The sequence below is a fragment of the Sabethes cyaneus genome, chromosome 3, assembly GCF_943734655.1.
Source record: "Sabethes cyaneus chromosome 3, idSabCyanKW18_F2, whole genome shotgun sequence".
Classification (NCBI taxonomy): Eukaryota; Metazoa; Arthropoda; class Insecta; order Diptera; family Culicidae; genus Sabethes; species Sabethes cyaneus.
The window spans coordinates 88,979,786-89,000,109 of NC_071355.1; the positions used below are offsets into that span (position 1 = coordinate 88,979,786).

General features: G+C 41.2%; 1 protein-coding gene across 1 annotated transcript in view; it reads right to left on the minus strand.

Annotated features, from left to right (window-relative positions):
• Positions 1 to 20,324, minus strand: part of LOC128744337 (regulating synaptic membrane exocytosis protein 1) — a 95,753-nt gene that overhangs the window by 58,184 nt on the left and 17,245 nt on the right. The window contains exons 3-6 of the mRNA XM_053841245.1: positions 18,752 to 18,956; positions 17,526 to 17,645; positions 17,040 to 17,462; positions 16,740 to 16,980 (exon numbers count right to left, since the gene is read on the minus strand). Of these exons, the coding sequence (XP_053697220.1) occupies positions 16,740 to 16,980; positions 17,040 to 17,462; positions 17,526 to 17,645; positions 18,752 to 18,956 (989 nt within the window). The remainder of the gene's footprint in view (positions 1 to 16,739; positions 16,981 to 17,039; positions 17,463 to 17,525; positions 17,646 to 18,751; positions 18,957 to 20,324) is intronic.

A 20,324-nucleotide genomic window follows, 5' to 3' on the forward strand; every position in this document is an offset into this window, starting at 1 on the left:
ATCACGAAAAACGAAGACGATAGACAGAGTATCAGCAGCTACTAAACGAGGAGATTGCTATCCGTCAGAACGTAAAACATTACAGATAGAAGCAGAAAGATAGCAAACCTTTTTCTTCCTGGAGAAAAAACTCAAGCCGCCAAAAGGAAAATTAGTGTAAGGAACTAGAAGAACTGCTCTATATCCGGGAAACACACATATTTTGCGGCTTTTTTCATGATCCGAAATATGCCAGGATAACGACGAAAGTATTTGCTGAACGATCGTGAGATAACCGATAGATGGGAGCAGCCATTCGGCGACCCCTTGACAGATAGCGTCATGACGTGAAGCTCAAAATACCGTCAAACAGTCAAAGAATAGCAAATCGGCTGGATTGGATGGAACTGGAACTTATCGAGATGGGCCCTTTGAATCAATTGTTTGCATCAACTGATTGTCGGCTTTTGAGATACTGGACATTGGAGGAATGAAAGTTTTGGAGCTTTGAGTTTTGGAGTTAGAAAATAAATTCATGAGAAGCTATCAAACCCATTTCATCTACGGTCGATGTACAATAGGTCAAATATTCGAAAAATTTAGTGAGTATAGTTAGTGTGCAATCTCTACGAGGCCCATTTGTCTTTAAGGTTCGAAATTCATCTAACAAGTCAGTAATTGCACTGAAATGTCAATGTCTAAATTGAGCCAAATAACTCATGATTTCAGGATTCTCGCTTAACTTCTTGCAGTACAACACAACACAAGATCATGAAGTATTTTTAATGATTTTGTGTTGCCTGCTATGGCAGTTCAGTCGTGGCTTCAAAGCAATTCAACGTTAAGATTTCATGGTTTTACTCATAGTGTCAGAACCGGATTTCTACCCGTGCGTATATTCGAATCTCTAATGGAAGAAACTGCCAGAATCTATATGTTCGTAGTACACTCCGTAAACGGAATATAGCACTCAATACTCATCTATTCATAGACTTTAAAGCCACACGTGATGCAATAAACCGAAAAGTCCTATTCTACCGCTACTCGCATAACAGTTCCATTTTATAAAGAATTTACGAGTAGTGAAAGTAGAAGCAATACTTCGATCTCGAAGAAATCCGATGAGAAATCGCTCAGCTGAAGAATAATAGAGCCCCCGGTAAGGACCAACTCTTGGCAGAACTCTACAAAAATGGCCAGGAACCCCTAACAACGGAACTTCACTAGATAGTTCATTGATTTGGGAAAAGACGAAACTGACGGAGACGGAGGTGTGGTTTGTCCCATCTATTTAACTTTTTACGCTTAATACTGGTAATTTGGCGGCATAATGCTATTTGACACAACATCACTTGACGCATTTCCATTTGCCATAATCATAACGGAACATTTAACATAACGACATTTGGCAAATCCCTTTAAAATCATTTCATGGCATTTCATAGGTGATTCATGGCACGGCGACCCGAGATCAAAAGCATCGACCATTGCGGGGAGTAGCCCGAATGCAGAAATCACCTCTGTCTAGGTTCATTTGTTTTACTAGGTTTCCTATCTACAAGTATTTTATCCTTAGTTCTCATCTCTTTGCCTCTCAGGTGGTTTCGAGGTTCGACACTGGTCTAACAAAGCAGTCGTCCAGAGTCCAGAGTCCAGCAGAGACCCACCGAACAGCAAGTATCGGTCAGCTGCGGTGGGTTGGGTATGTAAGGTAAACTGGACGAAATTCCTGTAAAAATGGTTCTCGACAAATAGTCGAAAAGGTGCACAACGGGTAAGATTGATCGACCAAGTGAAAGCCGGCTTACGGATCTTCGTATACTAGAAGACTGGCAACAAGCAAGCCTCAATCAAGTTACATGGTCACAACATTAGTGTATAGTTGTTACTTGGGCCTTAGATTGTGACAAAGCATCAAGTCGCGAAGAAGAAAAGATAAATTTCACGCGCAAGTAGAACATGAAAACGATTACTGCCCAAGTGTTATGTCTTGTTATGAGAATATTTTGCTGGATGATTGTGAGGTAACCATTGGATGGGAGCAGCCATTCGACAAACACATGACAGATGTTCAACAAAAGCTCTAAAAACTAGATTGTATGATCTATCGTGCTATCACCATTCCTAATGCCGACTGCAAAGTGCTTACTCAAATCATATTATATTTACTTTCGTGGCTAAAAAATAAATTCATGAGAAGCTTCATGGTTCACTTCATCTACGGTTGGACTACAGCGGATCAAGTTTTCTAAGAACGCCGTGAGTACAGTTACTCTGCTATCTCTACGATGCACAGTTAGCCTCAAAGTACAACCTATCTATTCACCGACCTCAAAGCTGCATATTATGCAACAAACCTAAAAGACCCAGAAAGAGGAACAGAGCTCGTGAGAAATTCGAACAACTATTCTGAACCAATGATGGGCGCTAGTGTTACGGGAAGGTGTAGCAAGCTCGTTAGCGCTACACATCGAAACCTGACATATGTAGGAACGAGGCTTGTCAAGTGGTCGACAAGCGGAAGCAGTTCTTCGATAAACACCTTAAAGGGCGAAGTTTCAGATAGAGGCGGAACGGAAGGTAACCTAAGAAGGCCCCTGCCCACAGTAATCTCCCAGTACTTGATCTCCAGGAAGTCAAACAAGAAATTGGGTTGCTGAAGAACAACAAAATCGCTGTTAAGGGACGTCTATCAGCAGAGCTTTACAAACGTGGTCGATAAATGCTGGCAACGGCTCTACACTGGGTACTCTTCCAGATCCATATCGACTATCATCGCTAGCATACGGATTCGTAAAGAATTTTCAGGCGGGCTTCCTGGGGGCTGGTGCCACCATGGACCACATTTTTGCCAACCGACGGATCTTGCAGAAATGTCGGGAGTACAACGTGCCCGCGCGTCACATCTTTATTGATTTCAAAGCAGCATACGATACAGTCGATCGAGAGAAGCTATGGCAGATAATGCACGAATACGGTTTTCCGGACAAACTGACGCGACTGATCAGAGCTACATTGAATCGAGTGATGTGTTTCGTACGCATCTCTGGGACACTCTCGAGTCCCTTCGAGACGCGACGAGGGTTGAGACAAGATGACGGTCTATCCTGCATGCTATTCAACATCGCTCTTGAGGGGGTGATCCGACGAGCGGGCATCGAAACGAGAGGCACAATTTTTACCAAGAGTAGCCAACTTCTAGGCTTTGCAGATAACTTCGATACCATTGCCAGGAACTTTGCGACGGCGGAGGCAATCTAAGCCCGATTGAAAGCGGAGTCTAGGAGAATTGGGCTAAAAATAAATGCGTCAAAGACCAAATACATGGAAGGAAGAGGCTCAAAGGAAACAAACGCGCGCCTCCCACGGACGGTAACCGTTGACGAGACGAACTAGAAGTGGTAGAGGAGTTCGTGTATTTGGGATCGCTGGTGACCGCGGACAACAACACTAGGAAGGAGATCCAGCGGCGCATCCAAGCGGGCAATCGGGCCTACTTTGTCCTTCGTAAAACGCTACGATCAGGAAGCATACGCCGCCGCATGAAGCTAACAATGTACAAAGCCATTATTAGATCGGTAGTTCTTTATGGACTTGAAGCCGTGACGCTGCTTACGGAGGACATACGCGCCCTTGACGTGTTTGAGCAGAAAGTGCTGCGGACGATATTTGGCGGAGTACAAACTGAAAGCGGTGAAGTATGAATCACGAGCTACAGGCACTGCTTGGGGAGACTCCCATCGTACATCTAGCGAAAGTTAGCAGGCTACGGTGGGCCGGACACGTCGTAAGGATGCCAGACGACTGTGCGACGAAAATAATCCTGTTCAACAACCCCACCGGTACCAGGAACAGGGGGGCCCAACGCGCACGAGCGCTCGACCAGGTCGAAAGCAATTTGCGACTTCTGAGACGACTAGGAAATTGGCGACGAGTGGCCCAAGACCGAGTTGAATGGAGACGAGTGCTTGAAACAGCACGAGCCATCCCGGCTCTATGCTACTGAAGAAGAAGAAGATGACGCAATCTATCAGAGCTACACTGGGCCGAGTGATGTGCTTCATGCGCATCACGGGGTACTCTCGAGTCCCGGTGGGGATTGAGACAAAGTGACAAGTTATGCTGTATGCATCGTTCTTGATGAGGTAAGCCGACGAGTGACCATTGAAACGAGAAATACCATATGACAGTGCGACGAAAACGGTTCTTTTCAACAACCCTACCGACACCAGGAACAGAGGGGCCTAACGTGCACGATGACTCGACCAGGTCGAAAGCGATGTATAACTTCTGAGATGCCTGGGAAATTGGCGACTAATAGCCCAAGATCAGCCAAAATGGAGATGACTGCTTGAAATAGCACGGGCCACCCCGGCTCTATGCTGACGGCGGCGACAACGATGACTAAAACTAAAGCGCAGAACAGATCTGAAGATTAATGTTTCCCAAACCAAGTGTATATTGAGGTATTTGAATTTGTCTATCTTACATCATTGGTATCTAAGGGAAATGATACCAACTATAAGATCTGAAGGCGCATAATCGACAGAAGTCATGGCAAATACCCTTTAAGGGGGAACAGACAACCGTTCGACGTGTATTATGTAGTCGAAGTCCTCATAAGGGTATATGAGGCATGAGCAAAGCTCGAGAAGAGGTAGATAGAATATGTAAATGAAGGGTAAAGCTCGCGTAGTTTGCCAGTGAGCCCAGGATTCAAAAGTGGCAAAATCTGAATGGATTGGCTGAGATCAAACAGAATCGCAAATCAACCATGTTTTGACAAACAGTCAACACTTTTCAGATATTGTAGTCGCTGTATGTTGTTCAAAGAGTTGCGTAGATTCAAACCACTGTACAGTGATAAAAGCAAAGCATAAAAAGATAAGAAGAATGTCGCATTAGAGTAATTCCAGCGCAACTAGCAAAACGGTTTGGCTCGACTCAAATTGGAATGAAATTTTCATGATGATGTGTGATGTGCAGGGCTTGTTCGTTCACTTTGACTCAATGTTGATTCATTTGACAGTACCGTCTCAGTCGAGTAAAATTTGACAAAGTTATATATGGGACATTTGTAGAACCAGTCATTATCTACAATTTTGCTGAATAAAGTTTTACTGTATGTTTTGTAATTACGGTGATACAATGTTAGTACCTTATTAGTGACTAAATGAATGCTCATTTAGTTACTAATGACGTACTAGCAATATAGCATCGTAACTAGTACAGATACAGCAAAATTGAAGATGATAACGAGTTCTACAAATGTTCCATACACAACTTTGTCAAATTTTGCTCGGCTGAGACGGTACTGTCAAATGAATCAACATTGAGTCAAAGTGAACGAACAAGCCCTGGTGATGTGTGGATACCACGCAAGAGTTCATTTTTCACTAAACTTGATTTTTTTCGTCAAGAGTGACTTTTCAAAAGGGAGTTTTTAGAAATGAGATGACTTCTTTTGAAAAGTTTTTTCTTTCAGTTTAATTTTTTCCTGAAAATACACTTCATTTTTTTTAGAGTGGTTTTAACCCAAAGGGTCATTCACCAATACACTTAATTTGTTTTTGCCCTGATGAAGAGGAAATAAACCCTTGCATCATTGGGCTAGACAGCAAATAAACTATTTTACTAGTAACCCGATGACCAAAACGTCATCATTAAAACCAGACTCAATTTCTAACAAACGTTCTTTTGACGTCATTTCGATTTAATAAGTAGTTTTTAAGATATAATTTTTTGAAAAAATGTAATCTTGTTTCTAAATAAGCCCTATTAAAAAGCTACTCTTGACGAAAAAAATCAAGTTTAGCGGAAAATGAATTCTTGCGTGGCATCCAACATATCAGGAAAATTTCAATCCAATCAAAAATGGCCTCTTTTCAGTGTTTTGCGCTAGATATGCTCATTAGCGATAATAATTTGCCAGATTATTAGTCAGATTCTGTAACAACATAAGTAGACGCAGAAACAACGAAAAGAACCATCAAGGAGAAGGAGGGAGAAGATCAGATGGACATAAGGTGTGAAGTGCTTGAAAAGCTGTATTATTATCACAAGACACGAAATATCTAGCAACAACCGAACAACTTTATACCACGGACCGAAATGCCCTAACTATCTTAACACGAGGCGATTTCAAAAACGCTGGCCATCTTTGATGTGCCACAAGGAACCAACCTAGGACTAATATTTTTAATGTTGTTTATTGACAATGTTGTTGATTCTTCTAGTTTTTTCTTTATTTTTCATTTCGATAATATCGATAAGCTTCTTCTCTATTTTACATTTCAACAATTTTGCTGTTTAAACGATAAACACTGGTAGTACCAAATTTTCATAAAAGTTTTAAACAATAAACTTAGAACTAGGTTTTATTTTCCATGTTTTTCTACTGAAACACTTGAAAAACACGAAAAAAATTGAGTTTGCCATATTCAGGACATATACCCTTCATGAGAAACGTACTACTCGAATCACGAATGCAGGATAGAAGAATACTAAAATTTGTCCATTTTTTTCCAACGGAAAATGAAGCGCCAAAAACAGAAAATATGCACACATTTAAACAAATAAAAACTCTATTGTCATCACAATGATAAAAATATAGCAAAACTAATGACGATTATCCTAAAAGAAAACGTCAAAAATTTGTCTTTCTTCATGAAACGAATCTAATGATTAGTCTCAAATGGTCAACGATGTAATTTAATTACTGCTGTTGTTTTTCAATAATCACTAGTATACTAGTATAACGCTGAGAAAATTTAAACCATAGCAAATGCATAAAAATAGTAATAATTAATTTTGAATTACTTAATTGAATCGATGATACTTCTTAGGCTCAAATGTAAATAACACTTCTATTCTGTATTGCAACCACAATAATTGGTAGTTTTGGCTCTCAATATTCTAAATAAAACCTTTCTGTAACCATCAGTATCAGTGTGTATTCGCGAAAATGTGCGTGTCTAGACATTACAATTGATTGAATTTACTTCGTCAACGGTAGCTTTGTTACCTTTGCTAGCATTTCGCTGCGCAATTTCCTTCCTCAGGTGCTACTCCTTAACATTGATTGAAATAATCGAAAAATTCTACGCAAAAATACCAAAAAAATTAAAAACTTCCTACTGAAAGCAGTAACCTACTCGACTGTATCTAGACAAATGGAAAACTGATTTACGTCATCTAACTATGAGAAAGAAAGTTTTCCAAACTCACATTAGTGTAAATAGGATCACTATCGACATCGTTATCCAGAGCTGCAAAAATTAATCGCACTAACCACTTGGATCTAATCACTGGGCGAGATCCTTCGACGAAGGTAATTGCGTTGAAAGATGAAACCGCATTAATTGTTGGTGATTGTTTTGCTCCCGATGAACGAAGTCCTCACGGACCGTTCTCGCAACATAAGAAAACGGACCAAACCGGTACAAACGACTATAGTAAATCAATAAACAACACTTGTAAGTTACGTTCTGCCCGTTTCATATGATATCGAGGCTATTTTTAGCACACTCAATACACTCACACTGCCGTACGCAAAGTTTCCTCAGTTAAATATAGAATGAGAGTATCCTATCCTCGGAAAGAGAACGGAGAGCGTTTGGCGGTTCAGGACCACCGAAATAAGAATTTCCAACCAAATTATGGCAAAAGCACTATTAAAGATCACATTGGCTGCCGCATTATTTCGTGATAGGTTTTTGTTGTTGTTGTTTTTTTCTCAACCAGCCACAACGACAAATTGTTTCACTTATCCAGATATCCTTCTAGGGTGAATGGGAACGCTCACAAATTGATTTCAAAACACCTATCACACACTTTTCGAATGTGAAAAATCGAAACAACGCCCGGTGTTTACGTGTCCAAAATGGATGGAGAAGAGGTCAACTCACTGACGCAATACAATATAACCGATTAAACAGTTTCGACTAAGGATACACAACGAACACTCCTACCGAATACACCAAAAATTTTCGTTCAGCAGTGAAATAAATTGCACTGGTAGGCAAACGAAACTCTAATTTCAGCGACGGTGGCCAATAATCTGTTTTCCTAGCACAATATTCAGTGTTCAACTATTACTCGAAAATTTTTTACTTTTCGATAACCGTTTCATTTGACTGGCTGGAGCTAACTAAATATGCGAGGAAAATTTACATGAACTGCCCTTTTCTCTGTCCTGGTCAGCAGGATACCTACTGCATTCCGTAGAGGCTTTTCACTCGCGTTCTCTGTGCTTCTCTTCTATTCTCTCTCCATTTTATTTTGCCTATGCTCGGTAGCCTTAAGGCTTTCTGCAGTTTCTCGCATCTGCGTCCCATGCCGGGAATATCTGGTGGAAAATTCAAGAACTCACACCCGTGCACGTACACGTGAGACACTCACGTGCCGCCTGCTGGCTTGGAACACCGAGTGCGATTTTTCATGAATACCGCAAATAAGCATGGAACCGAATCACAGGCTGTCCCCAGCTCGTTCTCTCGTCGTCTACCGATGTTTGTAAATGAAACTGATGAATATGGCAACTCGAGAAGTTTGACCACTTTGCGCATATTGTTAGTTGGTCATAAAATATAAAGCCTAAAAAATCGTTAAATCGGATGAATAAAACCCGAATACCAATATTCAAGCCAGAGCTAGTCTTTAAATCCATTTGAAGAGCTTTTGTACAGAATAAACGAACAGTTTACACACTAACTGCAAAAAAAGGAGACGCGTGATAGAAGACATAATCAATGAATCAAAGACTATTATTTTGCCAACCCCTCCTTTCAAATGTACACATATTTTCATCAGTCACTCACGAGCACTAGTTGTAAGTATATCAAGCATACCTTTCGCTCTTCTTCTTCTCGCTACCAGTTGTTACAGCATATCTTGCGCTCCTCGACAAAATCTTGGTTGCAATCAATCGCATAGTTAGTTCAGAAAAAAAAGATTAAAACATTATGCTTGTGTCATTTGTGTGGCAGCCTATCAATATCCAAACGATCTAGAAATATCAAAAGAGCGCACCCCCACTCACTGGAGAAAATTGGCTCTCTCGCGCATTGATTTCAGCATCCCTTATCCAAGGTCATTGTTAAACATTCATTAGCCTTGTGCTCTGTATGTAAAAGGCACCGCACCAACACCGACATTGCTTGGAGGGAAATGATTTGTCAATGAGCGAGTTTTCCAGCCTTTCGCTTATGGATCATCTTCGTCTGCTCGCTAGTAAGTGGTCGATAAACATGTATTGCGTGGACACGGTTAGGTTGGATTTATTTGAGCTCAACCACAAATCACCACGCGTTCCCACCTATTCCGAACTGCGCTCGGGCTAGCAATCGTCCGGCAGAAATGGACGGCATGGAGCACATTTTGCAGTGCTCATTCATTGTTTCACTGCATCGTGTATCCTTGTCTTTCTTTTGTGTTGAACCTTGTAAAACATAAAAGAGAACTAGTCTGCGATAACAGCGAACTGATCAGGGGGGACGATAAAAATGTACCCGACAACAGCATGCCATTCGGTGCATCGACAAAGGCAACCCCAATCCATGCCAACGGTTGATGCAAATAATAACGTCAATGCTGAAATTTATAACGATTCATAATTTATGAACGATTTTCAGATATTGCGGTATGATAAAGGTTGTTTCATCGATGTTGTGCATCGGAGAGGTCAGTACAAACTAGCCTCAAGGTTGTCCGGTCGATGCCAAATGGACAGCACCCAGTACTAGGTCAACAATGAGACTTGTAATGCAATGTTTTTTTTTGTTTTCTTCAACAAGTCATGAAACATGTAACTATTTATCCTATGGATAAGTATTTGTTGTAGCATTTTTTTTTTCAAAATCTTAATTTTACTCCTTATACCTTTAAAACGATAAAATAATCAAGCAGGCATGTGCCAATTTTAAGTGGTATTTAATAAGCAACTTGTAAATTATATACACAATTATATAAAATAACGAAAATAAGACAGACTATTTGTTCTGCTTACTTCTATGGATGGCTAATTTATTTACTACAGTAATTTTAAACAAAAAGTTATGACGAATTTGATCACTAGTTTTGCTATCATTTTGCAAAAAGTCCAAAACAGGAACATATACACATAGGTGAGTGTCGTCGTGGTTGTGCCACGTTTTGAAATTCGACCATAACTTTCGGTTTAAAAGGAATTTTGGAAATCTAAATATATCGTTGCAAAGGCCAAAGAATAAGATATATTTCCGGAAAGCTTTGAGCTGATTGCTTGAAAAATAAAACATTATAGGTATTTACGTGAAGACAAAAAAATGTTGTCATAGTCGGGCCATGTTGTACAGGTTGGGCCACCGCAGAAAATCTAAGACATACGTATTGAAATTCTATATAGGGAATTGAAAGGAGTGAATTCCGTGAACAACGGCTTATATAGGTACAAATACCCTATTTTAAATTGCATTTTTGCGAAAATTTGGCGATCTTGTAAAATCAATATTGCTACAATCGCCTTTTCCGAAGTGTACAACTACAATGAAAAACAAACAACAAAACTCTAGGTTTTTATCGTACTAATTTCGCTTTATTTCATCACATTTTACGTGACTGACATTCCCTAGCGATTATTGCGCTTAAAATTATGTTGGCCCAACCATGACTACTCAAGTGGCCCGACCTTTACAAATAGCGCTTTACTAGTATTTAACCTTTGCCTTCCCAAACACCTTACTGGAGGGGATTTTTCTATAGCCTTCGTGTGCAGCACAACACACTTAATACATTTTCATAATTTGTTTCGATAATTGCATGTCATGAATCATTTCTTGAAGAAAAGTTCATTGCGCCTGGAAAACTTTTTTTGTAAGATTTAGTCACTGAATTCAGTATGGGTGTTTTGAATACACAATTGAAACTCACAATATTGTGAAAAGTTAGTTATCACAGTAGTTTTACAATGGTTGTATCATCGATATCATGAGTTACTAAAAGTGTAAAATCGTGATGGCCCGACCATAGCAGTGGCCCGACGATAACGACAATACCCTATTCAAAAGAAAACTTTGCACAGTAAATTTTATACTCTACACCAATGTGACGTAAGTGTTTGTAACATGTATGTGTCTCAAACTATTTTAAAAAAATTCAACATTTAACAGAGGAGGGAACGGTAGAAGAAAAGAATGAAACAAAGTTGTTTAGAGTGTCCAAACAGAGTGTGTCAAAACGTGAAGAAGACAGAGCGGAAAATAAAGTAAGGGAGGGTCATTGAAATAACGTTTATAAAGTATGTGCATCGTTCCTCTTTACCCAGGCTGTTTACAGTTTCGTCGTCTCGTTAATAAAAACAAGTTAGACTAAAATTGTGCGGCCTGGAAGGAGAAGTTGAGTTCGAACCCGAAAATAATTGGCGATTATTATCCATTATAGCTTGGTTCGATACCCGCGGATACCCAAGTTTGGGTTAGGAGACAAAATTAATAAACGTTGTTTCAATGACCATTCATTACATAATTTTCCGCTCTTTACTATGCACGTCTTGTCCCACTCTGTTTGGTTACTATAAACACCTTTGTTTCAGTACTTGGCTGATAAACGCCTGGATAATGCGTACCGTCAGTGTAGGCATAAAATAGATCCTTATTCAGCAACTCCTGTCCCTACCTCCTCGTGCCAGCCGGGATACGAGCAATCTTAACGGAGATCGAATAATTAACTCCGGTGGAAGCCAAAATCGTATGCTGACAGAGAAGGAGAATCAAAGGCCGGTCTTCAAGATAAGCATCATCAACGTGCACAGCCCTCACCTCAAAAGTACCGATGACGACAAGGATAAATTCTACGCTCAGTTGAACAGTGAATACGACCGTTATCCAAAACGTGATATCAAGATCGTCATCGTGGATTTCAATGCTCAGGTCGGCCAGCAGGAGGAGCACAAACCGGTGATTGGAAGGTTCAGCGCACACCACCTGACCAACGAAATGGGCCTAAGACTTATCGACTTTGCCGCCCCCAAATAGATGGTCGTCCGTAGTACCTTCTTCCACTACAGACCAAATCAGACAGAATCTCAGATCGACCACGTTTCGATCGACTGTTTGCACTTCTCAGACATTATCGACCTCAGATCCAATCAAAGCGCTAACGTCAACTCGTACTACTACCTAGTGATTAAGATGCGCCTAAAACTCTCCGTTGTGAACAACATTCGCTACAGACGTCAGCCTCGGTTAGATCTCGTGCGGCTGAAGCAGCCAGATGGTGCCGCAGACTACGCGTACTCGTTCGAAGCTGCGCTGCCGCAAGATGATGAGCTAGACGAAGCCCCTCTCGAGGATTGTTGAAACACCATCAAAACAGCCATCAGCAGTGTAGTGGAGAGCTCCATCGGGCATGTGGTAGTGAATCAGCGGAACGATTAGTTTGACGCTTAATGTAGCAGGGTGATGGATGAGGAGAACGCTACGCGGGTGGCCTTGATGCGCAGTGCCACACGTCAGAACGTGGAAACACACAAAACTTCTTCTGTTTGTGCGGCGAAATCAAATCTTCCGGGAGAAAAAACGCTACCTGGAAGAGCAAAAATATGCTAAGTTTGAGCGGCTGCATGGTTCTTAGGAAACGCGAGTGGATCTCACGAAGAATGGCAGTATTCTGATGGACGATCGTGAGGTGACGGATAGGTGGAAGCATCACTTCGATGAACACCTGAATGGCGTCCAGGCGGAGAACCCTGGCGACGGTGAAAATGAATTCGATGGTGCAACAAACGGGAAAGAGATGCCAGCCCCAACGATAGGTGAAGTTACGGAGGCCATCATGCAGCTAAAGAAAAATAAATCTGCTGGGAAAGATGACATCGGAGTGGAGCTCATTAAAATGTGACCAGAAAAGCTGACCGTTTGTATGGCTAATTGCTAGAATTTGGTATACGGAACAGCTACTGGAGGAGTAGAAAGATGGAGTTATCTGCCCGATCTACAAAAATGGAGACAAGTTGGACTGTGAGAACTATCGAGCGATCACCGTTCTCAATGCCCCCTACAAAGTGCTGCTCCAACTAATTTTCCGCCCACTATCACCAATTGCGAACAGATTTGTGAGAACTTATCAAGCCGGCTTCGTCGAAGGTCGGTCTACAACAGATCAAATATTTACACTGCGGCAGATCCTCCAAAAAGGCCGTGAATACAGAATTCCCGCACACCATTCCTTCGTTGACTTCAAAGCTGCATGTGATACCATCGACCGAAAAGAACCATGGAAAATCACGAGAACAGTTTGCCCAGAAAGCTTATCAAACTTATTCAACCTACGATGGATGGTACATGGTGCTGTGTTTGAATTTCGGGCGGATTGCCAAGTTCATTCGAATCGCACAGAGGGCTTCGTCAAGGTGATCATGTCAAGGTCTCTCATGCCTGTTGATCAACAGAGCGCTACAAAGTGTTATGAACCGAGCGGATATCAACACGTGGGGCACGATTTTCAACAAATCTAGTCAATTTGTCTACTTTGCCGGTGATATTGATATTATCAGCAGAACATTTGTGGCGGTTGCTGAACAGTACACCAGACTAAAGCGCGAAGCAGAAAAGATTGGGTTAAAGGTAAATACGTCTAAAACAAAGTACATGCTGGCCAGCGGAACCGAGGCCGAACGACCCCGCTTGGGCAGTAGTATTTTGATCGACGGCGATGAGTTTGAGGTAGTCGATGAATTTGTCTACCTTGGCTCACTGGTTACGGCGCACAATGATACCAGCCATGAGATTTGGAAGCGTTTAATCAGCGGAAGTCGTGCTTACTTACTATTCATTAGCAATTGCGGTCGAACAGACCAAGCCCTTGTACAAAGCGTACACTGTACCAGAAGCTTTTTCTCTACGGGCATGAAACATGGACAATACTCGACCTGCGAGTGCGCGGAGTTTTTGAAAGACGAGTGCTAAGAACGATCTTTGGCGGAGTACAGGAGAACGGAGTATGGAGGCGAACGATGAATCATGAACTCGCATAGCTCTATAGTGAACACAGTATCCAAAAAGTGGCTAAAGCTGGACGGACACGATGGGCAGGACATGTTGCAAGAATGCCGGTCAACTACCCTGCAAAGAGGGGGTTTGTCTCAAATCCGGTAGGAACAAGACGACCAGAAGCGCGGCGTGCAAGATGGTTGGACCAGGTGGAGCGAGATCTGGCAGAGGGTACTCGGTGTCCGATGAATTGGAGAGCAGTAATCCACAACCGAGTTAACTGGGACAACCTTGTTCAACAGGCTGTGTCTTAGGACGGCAAGCCAAGTAATAGAGCCGGAGTGACTCGTGGTGTTTCGTCTCTATTAATTTCGATGTTGGGTCACTCGTCATCAATTCGATTTCTGAGACGTCAGGGAAGCGTCAGAAATCGAAAATCGCTTTCGACATGGTCGAGCCATCCTTCACGTTAGATGTTAGGCCTCTGTACCTAGTACCGGTGTCCAGTGGAATTGTTGAAGAAAACAGTTTTCGTCGCACTATCGTTCGCCATTCTTACGACGTGTCCGGCTCACCGTATCCTACCTACTTTCGTCAGAAGTACGATGGGAATCTCTTTAAGCAGTACCTGTAGCACGTGATTCATACTCCTATGCCACTCTCCGCTTTCAGTTTGTACTCCATCAAATATAATCCGCAGCACTTTGCGCATTTGTCGTGCGTGAGCAGCGTCACAGCTTCCAGTCAATAAAAAACTTCCAGTCTAATAATGGTTTTGTACATTATCCGCTTCGTACGACGGCTTAATCTTCTTGATCGTGTCGTTTTACGAAGGGCAAAATAGGCCCGATTTCCCGCTTGAATGCACCGCCGGGTCTCCTCACTAGTGTTGTTGTTTGCGGTCACCAGCTCTTCCCATAACTCATCTAGCACTTCCTTTGATCTTCGACGCGTTTATTTTTAGCCCAATCCTTCTAGACTTCGCTTTCAGTTTAGTGCCATACAATCTATTAGCTACGTGAGCCGTAAAATTTATGACAGCTTGGCTTACTGAGAACATGGTCTTGAGATTGCGAAGCCATGCTAGGTTGCCAAACAGAAAACTTATTCTTCCGACGGTGTCCTAAAACCATGAAACTTAGACGCCTAAACAGACTGACTAGTTTTATTACGCAAAAAGCTGATATTATCAAATTGATAGATCCATGCTAGTTACAATGGATTGGTCACGTATTGAGAATGTCGGGCAACCGATCAGTAATGACCCTTTACTACTTCCCTGAGGAACCGGGACAGTAATTTTAAACGCCAGAGGTTCCGTTTAATTGCGATTGATACAATAAATACAATTTCGGCCTTCTGTGACAGTTGTTGAATTTCGGCCATTTGGATTTCGGCTATTTGTTATTCGGCCATTTGTGTTTCGGCCATTCGGTACTAGCCCCAACGAAGAATGCGGATAGTTTTTAGAATTGAACGTCGAGCTTAACCGTTGTTAATAGTGTGACAAAAGTACTAACACAGACAAATAGACATAGTACTTGGAAGAAAAATCAACAGAAATTATCGCAACACATATTTTGCCTGAACACTAGTACCATCTATGATCAACATTCCCAAATATCAAATAGCAAAAGGAGTATCCCTCGAACTAGCAAGTATTTTTTATGGGGCGTTCCCCTTCTTTCGTTAAAAAGCGCCACTTTGACGAGTAGGGAGACTTTCCCAACTAAGTCCAAATTTGAAATGACGATTTAATCGGTGCGAAAAATGTAAACCGAGTGTTATGTCTGTTTGTCTGTGGTGCTAATAATGTTTTGCGGTATACTCAACTACTCCAACACCATTGCTCCACCGCATGAATACCGCATTGGTTTTAGATTTTTTTCACATGGCTCGAACTGTAAATCCGTGATTAAACTTCGCATGAACCGTAAACTAAAAAATGATACATTTATAAAGAAAGCCAGAAACTTAACTTCACGACCCATTTCCGCCAGTGAAAAAATGCGCTCTTTTACTTGCTTTAAATTTCATTTCATTTCATTTCATCCGATCCCGCGAAACGAAAATTCCATATAAAATTCTTAATATATTTGGAACTGTATACTATGCTTGAATTGATCACATGCGGCGTTCAATATTCAATTTGTGAATGAACATTGAGATCATTCTTTTGAGAACTTTTTGTGAAATAATAATTATTACTATAGAATACAAATCAATGGGTTCCTAGTTTTCTTATCCATTGCATTCTGACCACAAATCAAACCCCTAATAATTCCAGATATCGATAATAATTGGTACAAACACCAAATTGTCTAACGTTGTGGTCGTGGATAATATGAATATTATGCTGAGTTTAATAGATTTGAACAGTACTTTGAACTGACGTATAGGTTTACAGGTATTCGAAAGGGAATACTCTCAACCCATTCTTTAACTTTCAAATTTTATAAAATCGATAAAATATTTTAAAGTTTTGTGTATGCATCAGATTTCAAAAAAAAAACTTGCAGTTACTTTTACTACAATCGCTATTGTCTCCTTCAGAACAACTGGTGTTTACAACCGTAAAGCATTGCACGAATAGTACAGATCGCACCCGTTTGCCTCGAGGCACCTCTTTTTGGGAAGCAAGCCCCCGGTCATATTCGATTCAGGTAAAATTAGGGATTAAGAAGTGAAACTTGAAAATCAGAGATTAGTGAAGTGAAATACTAAACATAACCAAAACCAAACTAATAGCAATTGTACAGAAAGGATCAAACAAACGGCAAACATCGCACTGACCTTCGTATTCCGGCGTTGATCGGATATCCTCATCGGAACTGCTGAAAGATCGCTGTTGTGGAAGGTAGGGCCCGCCCATTGGGCGCTTATGTTTCTTGATGGGTTCAGCCGACAGTACGACACCACTGCTGCTTCCGCTGCCATAGCTTGGGGCAGCAGATTGCATCGACTCAGCATAGTGTTGCTGCTGTCGAGGATGTACCAGGTGTGGATGCGCACGCATTAGATCTTCAATTTCACCCTGATCGACAAAAACAACTCAGTCTTTCTGCTAGGAAGCGGCATTAGGATTAAATTTACCTGATAATAGCTCGGATCCTCCTGGCCATACCCACCTATTCCCACATTTCCGGTAGAACGCGTTGTCTGCAATTGGGTATTCATATGCGCTTGGTGTCGTCCGTACGGAGTCGTTTGTACCGGTGGTTGTGGAAGGCCCGGATGTTGTGCATACTGACCGTACGGACTTTGCTGTTGCATAGCCTGTGAATGCATACGTGGTATAGGTAATCTCGTTTGATGAGGACCAGTAGAAATATCCACCCCACTGTCGGACTGCGACATTCGCCGCGGCGGTACATCCTGCTGCGAATACTGGCGGCGCAGTTGTCCTCCAGCACGCATCATCGGATCGTTCTCCTTCTCCGCTGCGCTTCGTGCGCGCTCTAGTTTTGGTCGTTTGTCGGATGGATCGAGTGGATCCAGGCCCGTATGAGAAAGACTCTGAAAGATGTTGGAAAATGTTAGCCTAATCAATTCATCATTCACTTTTGATGCTACGCGTACCCTTGGGTCTCCCTCGATTCGACGAGCAACACCATCTGGACTGGTGCTTTTGTTTATCCATTGGCCGGTTTTGGATAACAGTTCCTGCTTCTTTCGACACACGATACACACCCATATCACCTGTACAAAGAAGTAGTGTTTAAGAAACCATAACTATAACTTTGCGATGTATATTTTTAATTAAATTACATAAATTGCAATAAAGCAAGGGCGACGCATGGTACTTTGTATTTAACAGCAAGAAAAGGGATAACTTTGTCATGGAAAGAAAAGTTTCTGTATTTTCCTTTTAAAATTACTTCAATCATATCCAACAGATCACAAACAAATTGCTTAGTTTTTTAATTTATTTTTCTGGAAAAAAATCAGATCTCATCTGGGGTGCTGCAGAGCTTCCACTTAGGGCCTGTTCTTTACTATTCAACGTAAACGACGCTGCACTCACGCTCAAGTATTTTAGACGTATTTTAAGAAAATCCTATCACTATCTTATACTTAAAATGAGCTTTGTGGTCTCAGATTTATACAGTAATTACCTAGATCCTTATTATAATGATCTTGTACTTTCGAATCAGGAAGTTTCTTTTTTTGCCAAAATAGCGTACATTTTATGCGGTCAAACAAAATTGCTTTCGAAAGTCAAAAGATGTGCAATCACCGCAAAGCATATCGGTTCTTTAGACGCTATAGCGTATATTAAATATTAACGATGCAACCTGAATTTTAACCATTCATTCAAAGTACAATTCGACATAAACACTATGTGTGTGTGTGTGTGCAAAACCAATGATATAGTACAAGTAGACACTTTTTGGGTCGTGAGCGCGTGACAGAGCATAAAATTATTTTAAAAGGATGTCGGCCGTCCACTAGCCATATAAAAAGACGTTTCGAAGTAATGACGAAACGGTAAAACACGAATGGTGTCTGGTGGCAGCGCAAGGCTGTCCGACGAAACCATTTCAATCTATTGTTTTGATTGTATTCAATCGTCTTCAGCATCCAATCTTAGTCAAATTTCGTCGACCAAGGCGCCTAGACTTCTGGTGCCTACTGCTACTTTGAATGAACGTTAGCTAGACGCCAACAATGGAGCAAACCCCCAACAGAGCTTTCTTTTCCCTTTGAGTGTTTTCATTTTTGCCTGCATCATCCGACGATATACCTACATATGTCAAACAGTTTATAAAGCAGTTTGTCCATCAACGGTTACAACCATTACTTACCTTGTTGTTGCGCAGCGTCACTTTGCCTCCACATTTGGCACAGCAACGAATGTTGCAATAATTGCAGATGTGTCCGATGCCATCCGCAAACTTTGTTTTGAGGCAAATATGACAGGTCGCTTCCAGCTCGACGCCTGCCTTCTTCTGCTGCTCAGACTTTTGTCTTATCGAGTCGACGAGCGTCGCCACCTCGTCTTGTTTTCTCCTGTGCGAGAAGAATTTAAATGACATAATATTAATTTGATGCTTAGTATGAGAGAGAGAAAAAAGAGTGCTGTAATCCCGAAACTATCAGTCATAAAAGGTTTTTTGTTCTATTTAAGAGTTTCTTCTAGCTGACTGATGTACTGGCCTAACACGCAAGTCGTCGTACGTTCGAATCTCCGCTGGGAGGTGCTGCTATAGAATCAGTCTAAAAAGCCCCGTAATTGTCTTATACTCTAATAGTCGGCTGCGAAGTCTGTCGATAAAAAAGGGTCAAGTTCTCAACAGGATGTTTATACCCATGGCTTTTTTCTAGCTGGCTGAAATCTGACTGCGTCAAACTTTTAATTAAATTGATATACTTAATTGCACACAATTAAAGACCAACACCAACGATAATCACAATAACAACAATAGGTTTTACCTCGAGGTACTTTTCATGAAGTTCCAACTCAATTGTTTATATCATTTTAGTCTATGACCTTATAATGAAAAATACATATTTTTGAGAAAAAAATCATTCCTTTCTATTCTATATACGAGAATAGTTTGAAGTTCGTGCGAGAGATGGCACCACAGGTATTTTGTTTTAATTCAGAAAGTCGCTTGATTTTAAGCAAGTGGATGAGTGAGAATTGATAAAATTCATAATAATGATCATTCGAGGAGAATATCGAGGAGAATGATCAAAATTGCAGCAGCTGTAGGAATCTCTCCATGACATTGTGCATTGCATAATACAAAATTATCACATTTCGCCAAAACAAGTAGGCAACTGAAGCTCATCGAAAATTTGTATAAGATTGTGCGAACGCGTATGTGGTTGGGACCCTACATATACCTGCTTGAATTCAGCGTATGCAAGAGAATTTTTACGTCTGGCATTGAGGAACCTTACTCTGATGTGATGGTACTTGCCAAAAATTGAGATTTTTGTATTTTTGATTCCAAAGAGATATTCAAGTGCCTAATATTTCATTGAGTCTGGTGCCTCTTCTAAGGTAAATACTATATCATCATGTCTATTCCATTTTCGCAAGCGATAGTAAAGATAGGTGTGATAAGCAATGAGTTTTCGCCAATGTTCCAGCGTAGAGCTACAAAATTACAAAAAATGAAAGAAGAAATCGATCTGGATTATTGGCAACGACCTCTGTCATGAAAACACGGACATGAATCGTATCAGTATACCTTTGCCCAGCAGGGTAAGCTGGCTCAACTAGCAAGAAAAGTTAGCCGCCCGAAGCTTGAAATCCTTGGGCTGAGTGAGGTCCGCTCACTCTGGTCCGCTCACTCATTCTGGTGAATACAAGACACCGTCCGTGTCTTGTTCTACTATGGCATACGAAGAAAAAATGCTTCTCGAAAG